General features: G+C 35.9%; 1 protein-coding gene across 1 annotated transcript in view; it reads left to right on the forward strand.

The window, feature by feature from the left end:
- Positions 1 to 1,293: 1,293 nt before the first annotated feature.
- PIK3C2B (phosphatidylinositol-4-phosphate 3-kinase catalytic subunit type 2 beta) overlaps positions 1,294 to 10,158 on the forward strand; it is a 71,502-nt gene continuing 62,637 nt past the window's right edge. Inside the window, exons 1-4 of the mRNA XM_015832158.1 lie at positions 1,294 to 2,217; positions 4,644 to 4,744; positions 5,812 to 5,966; positions 7,838 to 7,958. Coding sequence (XP_015687644.1) covers positions 1,294 to 2,217; positions 4,644 to 4,744; positions 5,812 to 5,966; positions 7,838 to 7,958 — 1,301 coding nt within the window. The remainder of the gene's footprint in view (positions 2,218 to 4,643; positions 4,745 to 5,811; positions 5,967 to 7,837; positions 7,959 to 10,158) is intronic.

A 10,158-nucleotide genomic window follows, 5' to 3' on the forward strand; every position in this document is an offset into this window, starting at 1 on the left:
TAATGAATAGATCAATGTTAGAGGAGTGAAATTCACATTGTGTTCCAATTTAAGAGAGAATGTTTGTAAAAGGATGTATCATTGGTACATATGACTATAGAAATTATCTAAAATATATAAAGGTGCTTGGAAATATGTAAAACATGAAGAGACTTGCATAGTGGACTTGCAAAAAATAAAAAAAATGGATACAAATACACATCGTGATGCAAATAATTTTAAAGATTAATATTCAGATGAAAACAGAACTGTTTTTATTGGATTTATGAATAGTCAATTAGAAAAGACTTAGGGGATATTGGTTTTGTATATGGTAATTGCAGTGAGACTATTATATGCACAAAAATGGAAAGAATATTGAAATATCCACAATGGAGTAGATTGTGAAGATGGTGGAATCTGCAGAAATGGCAGAGTTGATCTTTTTGATCAGGAATAAAGCAATAAGTACTTTCATAAAAGACTAGAAAACTCTTATGGACATTTTGGTAAAAATGGGAAAAATGAATTGGTGATTTATGGTTTCAAGCATATAATATTTATTCAAACAGCATAAAGTTAAATTATGGAATTCAGTTTTTCAAGATATGATAGCAACTTGAAAAGCTTTTAAGAGAAGATTAGACCGATTCATAGAGATTGAAGTATATGTTATGGTGACTATTTTTGTGCTCTATATCAGAAAAAATATGTCTCTGAACTCTAGAAATATAAAGAGATGGTGCCACTATAGTCATGTCCTGCTAAAATATTTTTAATAGGTCCTTTTCTTGTCTTCTATGGATGTTGCCATCAACAATGTTGATGGCATTTAATCTGAATGTGCAAACTACTTTGCTTACTGTTAAATTCATCTATGGTTGAATCAATAAATACTTCTAAGCTTTTTTTGTCTTGATAGTAAGCACCTAAATGTCTACTATATCTTGGGATCACATACCTTATCATATTCTGCAGGAAAAATCTACAAACCTGAATTACTTGATGAATTACTGAATGTGAAGATAATAATTCAGGATTGGTTTCCTAGGAGGGTAAATATTTGTTGACTGTTTCAGTTTTCAGCTGAGGTAATGGTGATTGTGATAGCCATAGCAGCATGTTTTCTCCAGTGCTGATCAAACATATGAAAACCTTTCAGTAATGCAGACAGATATTAATGAAATTCACTCTTATTGCCATGTTCTTCTGGTCTCTTCACTTGCAGGTGGCTGGTGGCACAGCATGCCTTTGTTCCTAAAACCTGAATTGAGCATCCAGTAGTCCCTGGTTTCAGCATTTGTTTTCCAAGAGATGTCTGCAACCAGAGGAAATGGAGAGCACTGGCAATCTTTGGAGTCTGTGGGGATTAGCCGTAAGGAGCTGGCTCTTGCAGAAGCCCTGCAGATGGAGTATGATGCCCTGTCTCGCCTGAGACAAGACAAGGAGGAGAACCAGGCAAAGCAAAACACTGATCAACCTCTAATTTCTTGGGATGATCCCATTCTGGATTACAACATACCTGCTGTAAGGAATGACTGCCGTAATATTAAGGTCATGCGAGGCCTCTCTGGCTCAGACTCAACTCTCAACTATAATGCGCTCTCTGACCAAGACGTTTCAAGAGCTTTGGGGACCAACAACACTACCTCATCCAGATTGATGCCTGAAGCAGAAAGTCAACCTTGGTTGAAAAATCCTCTGTCTAGTGACTATTTGTACATCTTTGAAAGCACAGGGAGAGACTTCCTCAATGATCCCCTCAATAGTACACCCTGCCAGCACAGCAATGGTGGTAGGTCACCCAAGAAGCTTTCTCCTCCCCCACTGCCACCTCGCATTACCATCTGGAACACCTCTGAAGCAAATCAAGATTCCCTCAAAGGACCCCAAGCCAATAATATCAACATGTTTTCCTCATCTCATGAGAGAGCTGATGGAAAATTGTTAGGTCGTAGAATCTCGGAGGAAGACCAGTATAGCACAGTAGATTATGATGGCATCAATGATGCTATCACCCGACTCAACCTCAAGTCCACTTATGATACTGATCTTCTGAGAGAAGCCACTTGGAGTTGGAAGGAAGGTAGAAGCATTTTTGAGAAAGAAAGTAGTGGGAAGCCAGTTGCTCGTAGCAAGACCATGCCTCCTCAAGTCCCTCCCAGGACTTACATCTCCAGATCTGGTGGGTGGAAGAATGCTGCTCTCAACAAGAACCGGAGGATATCAGCAGATCCAGTAAGACAATTTCATGTAAACAATAAGATGTGTGTTTAGGGAGTCTGAGTTCTTCTGCTAGAATGTGGTTGAGAGCATCACATAACCTTCTTAATGTTCTATATATCTATGCTTTAAGTATGGATATTCAGTTCTTTTTTTTGGAAGTAATAAAAGAAATATTTTTAAAACTATTTTAGTCTTCTAAATCAATCCATGGGAGTTGTATCATGAATGACTCATAATTTATAGTATTTCTACATCAGTTCTTAGGGTATGAACAAAATATCTGTTCCAATAAATCATCCAAGCCAACTGCAATTCTACCAGGTAATGTCAAATTAAAGAGACTCTCTTCCAGCTCCAACATTTGGCAATCTAGAATAAACAATTGAAAATAGACAAAATTGCCCTGTAGATCCATACAAGGTAGTTCACCAGGACCCTACTGAAACAATAATTTAAGTTCCTTATTCCAGTCTAAATGTTGGCTCTGGAATTCATTTCCCACTTGTATGTTTGGCTGCACCAAAGCTTGACATAATATATGTCAGTGGCCTTAACTGTTTCCCTTGGAAGGGAAGGACCATATATGTCAGTGAACCTATTTATATGATCCACACAGTGGCACTCTGAGGAAAGGCAGTGTCCAGTTAAAATGCCGTCAAAAGAGGAGTCTGTCCTGGCTGTTTACTATTTCCAAAACTACAGAACATACGTAACAGTCTGATATTTTAGAAATAGAATGTATTTAAATTGCTACCGTATTAGCACACAAGTATCAGGAATACTGTGTACAATATATGCCAGCCTTTTCTTTTCACTACTTTTAATAAGTATGTTACAGCAGCATTCTGAGGAATAGGAAAAAAAATTCTTTAGCCATGAGTCATGGGAAGTATTTTTACCAGTTCATCTGGGATCGTGAGTGGACAGTGTCATATTTTTGAATATAAAATGAAAAATACCTCTGAAACATAAAGGATATAAATACAAACAACTTCTCTAAACTTTTGGGGATTAACTTTCTGTGCATCTAAAAATGGCAGAAGCTTGCAAAGATCACGTAAGTCATTCTCTAATTTTGATGTGCCAGAAAGTAATTGCAAAAGAACATTAAGACTGCCATGAATGCCTATTGTGTTCTGTGCCCACCTCCCCACATTTCTCTGTCTATTTAATGGGTTAATTGCTCTGACAGTGGATCTTTTGTTTTATTTGAAGAAGTGAATGGGTCCATGTGTGCATTCCATTTGGTTGAGCTTGGCATTCAAAGTGTTTCTATCCCTACTTCCCTCTCATCCAATTGTGACATTTGGGAACGAGGAACAAAATGAAACATTTTGAGAATCCTTCTTTAACCATTTTTCTGCTTGGCTGGGCTTTTAGTTACAGTATTATGAGGTTTGGGAAGGTTTTTTTTTTTTTTTTTTTAGTTTAAAAGTTACACAGTATACTCTGCCCCACCACGTATATATCTGGAAGGAGTCTGAAAATGCAAAGGTAATACCTATGCTGGATATCATGTGCAATCTTTATTTAATCTATAAAAAACAATCATGGTATGTTTATTCAGAAGTAATTGCAGACTGAAGAACAGAACTTGTATATGTATCTGCAACAATTCTCAGCCAACATATATCTGAAAGAGAATTTTGAGTTGAAATTCAAGCCTTATACCATGTAGAGCAGGGGTGTCAAACTCGCAACGTCACGTGACATGTCATGACGTATCGCGACTTTTTTTCCATTGCCAACAATGGGGTAGGCGTGGTTTCGCCATGATGCATCCGGCGTGCAGGCCGGCAGTTTGACACCCCTGATGTTGAGTAAATAGTAAAATCTTATTTCTGCAGTAGTCATTAATGAAAAAAACAAAACAGTGCACTTACAATTCATTACAAATGTAAACCTTCTATATCTTCAGTTTTGCTACAGATATATTATAAGCTGGGTGAGTGACTTTGGGCCAGTCACACTCTCTCAACCCAATCCACCTCACACAATTATTGTTGTGGGGAAATAGGATGAGGAAGGAGTATTAAGTATGTCTACTGCCTTCAGCTATTTATAAAAATAATAAAGGCTGGATAAAAATAAATAAATAAATAATAAAGCCTAAGGTCAAGTCATTCCCTGACTATATATTGGACCAGTCCATAGTAGTTCTCTGGTCCTCACAATTTGTAAGCCAGAAAAAAAAATGGCAAACACTTTTATAGCCTAATAAGACCTTTGTTAAGATAAAGGGAAATAATTGTGTTTATGTTATATATAAAACAAAGCCAAAAGTTGCTCCTGCCACATTCCTTGGTATATCTTTAACTGCTATCTAAAAAAAATGCTTTAGATGCACATGGGGTGAGAGATACATACTCAAAATTTTAATTCATTGATGGTGGTGTTTCATTTATTTCTCTCCACTCCCCATCCACTTTTGGAATCAGGGCACTTCTCGGCATTATCCTGTGTCCAATGGTTATGAACTATTTGAGGTGTCTGAGGAGAAAGATGAAGAGGTTGCTGCATTCTGCCATATGCTTGATGTGTGAGTACCAGCCTATGATAGAAAATAACGCTGCATAGTGCCTTTCCTTGGCTTTTCTCTGCCTAACATTTCTTCTGCAATCAAATTATGCTTGTGTGTGATTTTCTCTGTCTGTCCATGTAACCAATGACCTAACCATGTAGACCAATTTATTGCTTAATTCTTGATGCTTAGGGGAAAAAAAACATGCTTTTGGTTTAAAGATTATGTTGCTTTGTATTTAAGCAACTGCTTCACTGAGCAGTGTCTTAACCTGCAAGTGATTGGATGAACCTAGGGAAGATTCTGATTCCTGCCATAATTCTCAGTCATGTAGGAGTGATAGAGGAGAGAAGGCATTTGTGCATACTTTTTAAATCAAGGAACTGAGGAATGTCACAAGTAAAATTAAGTGTGTTACCATAATAGTTCAATCTGGTGCAGCTTCATTCTGTGGTTTTAGTCTAAGGGAGACACTGTTTTCAGAAGGAAGTCAAGCTAATATCTTTGATAGACACTTGCTCTACCTGCATGAAAATCTTTCTGTTTTGCTATCCTTTTGCAAAATGTAACCATTTTTCTCTCCATGGTGTTTGTCATTCTTTTTCAGCATGTTTAAAACTAACACCTTGTCTAAATTAGCACCAACAGAGTCTACATTAGCACTAAGCAATGGAGGTGCTCTCTGGGGATCCTCAATTGAGTGTTTGTGGAAATAAGAATATTGTCCCAATATTTTGGTCACATAATTTCAGTGTTTAAGGACTAACCCATTTCCAGGCCATAAACACATTTATGTGATTCCATGGTGCATTGGAAATGTATGGTGCATTTAGATGGGAATCTCAGACTGGGTGTTAACACAAATATATAGTATCTTAGAAAAGATGAAATGAACAAATGTGAAAGCCCAATTTAGCAAAGTCTTAATATCATGGCTTGAATTAAAAATGTGGAACAAATGAGAAAATTAAATGCAGATATTTTAAAATGATAAAAAACCACACAAAAGCCTATCAGCATTGCACATAGTTATATTCATTATAGTAGTATATATACTAATTGTACCCATTTCGTCTTGTCCACAGATTGAGATCTGGCTTTGGTACCAAGGATTACTCCCTCACAGGTTATGTCTGGAGCACTGTCAATCTAAGCCCTGAACATCTTGGCCATGGGGTTAGCTTGAAGGTGACCGTAGTTTATGATAGCCTACAAGAACCTCTCACATTCACTTGTGATTGTAAGTTTTTGGCTTCTAGTAGGAATTTTCTTCAATCTGTCCCAGTAGTGAACATGAATGTATGTATCATGAATCATGCCTTTGCCATGCTTCAACATATTTGTATTTATTTATATTATTCTTTTGTTTAATGAAGTCAGGACTTGTACAATTACTTTAGATTGATCTGGTTAAGCTAAAAAAAACCCAGTTTTTCTGTTAATTACAAAGTATCTGCACATTAAAATATACTTTACGTACTGATACTATTATAGTATTTAATTTGAAATTGCTGAGGGTAGATTTTTACAACAGATATTATTTTCCTTTTCAATAACCCAAAAGTCTATCTAATGTTTTTATAAGTTATTATTTGGCTTTCCTAATTCATTCATTTGGAGATTTTGGCCTGATAGCATTAGTGGGCTGTATGGAGAGACATTTACTCTGATTCTTGCACACTGGATAGTACACTATATATTTTATTGGGAGGATATGTAGTTGGATGAATCTCTGACTTAGTCCTGCACTAATACTTTTTCCTTTTTAACTCAATAAACTAATTAGCCATTCTCTAAATATTAAAAGCCATGTTTTCCAATAAAACTAGTTCTACTTGAAATGCGATTCTTTGTTCTTTGGTGATCCATATATTTCAGACTTTTCAAGGGCGATAATTTTCATCTTTTTAAGGCAAGATTACTAATTGAATTACTGTACATCTGATGAAATGGGATCCATTTCCATTTCATAATGTAAATGTATTTTATTTTCTTTCTGAATTTCTTAGGATATTTTTATTCTGCAGACATGTTAGTTTATGATTCATGTCTTATCTTCTGGGAACACTGAGGTTTTTTTGTTTTTTGCCAGAGGGAAATTGTTGTTAGGACTATGCCAAAATTTCCAGCTTTCAATTACGTGTCAAACTAGCATAGAATACTTATGTTTATAAATTGGACAGATTTGACTATTTGGTGTCTCTTGCCTCATCAAACTACCCCTCTTCCTCTTTTCCTTTATTATTATTTTTTTTTGAAAAAATGTAATTTAACTTCTGAAATCGGTTTTTTTAAGTCTGTGACCTTTTGTAAGATCCTAATTTATACTTTGAAGATTTATTCCAGGCTCTCCCAAAATGACGCTATTTAGATATAATGAATTATAACCATTCATCACTTATCTCCTGTTGTCCATACCATGCGCACCTACAATTATAACTTCTGTAATTAGCATACAGCACAACAGCCACAAATAATGGGAACTAAAGTCTGAAATCTCTGACATATACTAGAATAACTATCTCTACAGAAAACTACATAAAATTTATTTTTTTTATTATTCTACTTTTTAGAATTTATACTTTTTATTGTCTTGGATACTCTGATCGTTTGACTACAATCATGACTCCACTAAAAAGAATATAAAATAAATGTAGGTAGTATCTTTAGTTGGATACTACATCAGTTTGAAGGAATAGATGCTTTGTTGCTTTGGTAAGCAGTAGCATCTAGCTGATCTTGGTTGATCTAAACAAGCCAGGTTAGTCCTGGTTAGTATTTGGATTGAGAGCCACCTGGAAATTCTAGGCTGTTGGTTAGAAGAAGAACAGGAACTTATTTCCATAATATTGCCAAGAAAGCATAGATAAGTAACCATGGCTGACTCAAGGACAGATTTATTTAATCTTTTTTATATGGTTTATTGGTGTCAGTTTGCATTCCGATGATGGAAATGGCATGAATTCTTCACTGATGCCAGAATAAATGAAACAAGTGGAATAATTATGTCTAAAAGGGGATGATAGATATGAGGAATTCCATGGAATTTTTGCCTTGGAAATCATTATGCTGACTGCTCTTTCCTTTCCTCCCTCTTACCTATCCTTGCAGGTTCCTCCACAGTGGACTTACTCATATACCAGACCTTGTGTTACACTCACGATGAATTATGTGACATTGATGTGGATGATTTTGTTCTCAAAATATGTGGTGTAGAGGAATTCCTCCAAAAGTGAGTGGTAATATAAAAACTTAGGTTGTAATCAGTGGAATTTGGTTTTGAATAGACATATGAAATATTGTCATTGGCCTGATTGTTTTTGTTTCTGTTTTGCCTTCATTATCATTTTTATGCTTTAACCAGTGAACAGTGAAGAATTAACATGACAAGAATTGCTGCTTTAACTTCTTTGTAACTGTCATTTCCATACTAATTGTTTATAGTGTCTTTTAACATCATCTGATTATAACTATGCCAAAGTAACAGTAATGAAGACAGGTTTTATATTGCTATGCAGGTGGTCCTTGACTTACAGCCACGAAATCTTGGTGTTTGAGCAAAGCAGTCATTAAGCAAGATTTCACTGACTGCTTCACTTGAGGACTGGCATTCCCTGTTACAGTTGTTAAGCAATCTTGCAGATCGTTAAGTGGACAGAGTCTCAGATGAGAAGTGTGGAGTATCTCAGGATGGGGAGATATTACTTACGTTACTTAGCATAAACCCACAAAATCATGTGTTAGACTTCTGAAGACTAAAAGTTCACCACATATTATAGAAAAGCTATGATTTGAATTTGTTAAATAAATACATCAGTGTTTCCATGACATTAATCCAAATTACACAGCTTCCATGCTGAATACTCCTAGAATACTCTGGAATGATTTTAGCATCGGTAGAGTTGTGTTGAGGATATTTAAGTTTGCATTTTCTAAAATGATTTGGTTTACAAGAGATATTGGTTGGCTTTGGAAAATGCAATTAATGCTCGGTTTAGGAAATGCAGGCTTAGTAGGAGAGCTATTTCAAGAGATGCTGTGACAGCACTGATGCTTAAACACATTAATGTATGAGTCAAATAAGTTGCTTGAAAAAAAATCCACCTTCAGTTTATACTTTAAAATTTGAGCAACTGTAATATGTGGGATGTCTATGGAGATTCTTATCCAGGTCATAGTTGTTCCAAAGGTGCTTTTGCTAAAAGGCAACTGGACTTTTTTGTAATATGTGGAAAATCTATAAATTCCTTTTTTTGCAATCAAATAATTATAGCTAAAAACTGGGGCAATTCTGTTTTTTTACGTGTCCATTGACAAAGATAGTCAAGGGATAGTTAACGATGCTGGTGTGCAAGCTGAGAACTACTCAAATATTCTTTTTTTTGGTTTCTTAGTTTTGTTTCAAGCAAGTTTTGATAGATAAATTGAGTCAATCAAAAGGAGACATGAATATCTCCTTTTACATTTTGTTTTTGAACAACAAAAATCACTTCTTTTTCATTTCATTGGAATGATGTCATTTTTTAAAGTAGATGGAATAATGAAAATGCCATATGTTTTCAAGGGAAAATCAATAAACATCCTGATTGGTGAACTGTCAGTCAACTAACTAGGAGCTAGTATTCAGTAGACCATTTAGACCGATCTTCAGTCTTTCTTGACCTTGGTATGCTGTATTTCTAACCAGACAAATTACTCATTTATACACTGAGACGTTCGGAGTAGCCTTGTAGTTTTAAACTTAAGAGCTTGTGGTCCAGTTACAGCGGCTGCGTATGCAACCTGGCAAGAGCAAACCGATTATTACTGAGACCAGTTTATTAAGGAATGGTCTCTAAAACCACAGCGGTCTTAGGAGAGAACCATTCAATACGTCAGAGAGACGGAGAGCATATGCACTAAAAAGAAACAAACCTCCCAAATTCTGCAATTATGGGTAACTGTGACCGCTTTTTAAATGCATTCTTGTGGAAGTCTGCAACCATCAACATGACTCAAAACTAAAGCCTGCCTTTCTCTTCATATGTGTGCCTAAATGGCTCAGCGATCTCAAGTCTATCACTGTGGGGAATCACTTAATGCATTAATACATTTCAATACACATTTTGAGCATTGGAAATATCTCATGGGTACCATCAGTACTAAGGCTTCTTGTAGAACGAATTGAGTGAGCCATTGTAGAGGAATAGAAGAGTGTCCTGGACTCAGGGGCTGCCACAAAGAAGAGGGAGTCAAGCTATTCTCCAAGGCGCCTGAAGGCAGGACGAGAAGCAATGGGTGGAAACTGATCAAGGAGAGAAACAACCTAGAACTAAGGAGAAACTTCCTGACAGTTAGAACAATTAACCAGTGGAACAACCTGCCTCCAGAAGTGGTGAATGATCCAACACTGGAAGTTTTTAAGAAGAGACTTATTATTATTATTATTATTA

This window comes from Protobothrops mucrosquamatus, unplaced genomic scaffold (genome assembly GCF_001527695.2).
Source record: "Protobothrops mucrosquamatus isolate PMUCROS unplaced genomic scaffold, P.Mucros_1.0 scaffold_310, whole genome shotgun sequence".
Taxonomy (NCBI): domain Eukaryota; kingdom Metazoa; phylum Chordata; class Lepidosauria; order Squamata; family Viperidae; genus Protobothrops; species Protobothrops mucrosquamatus.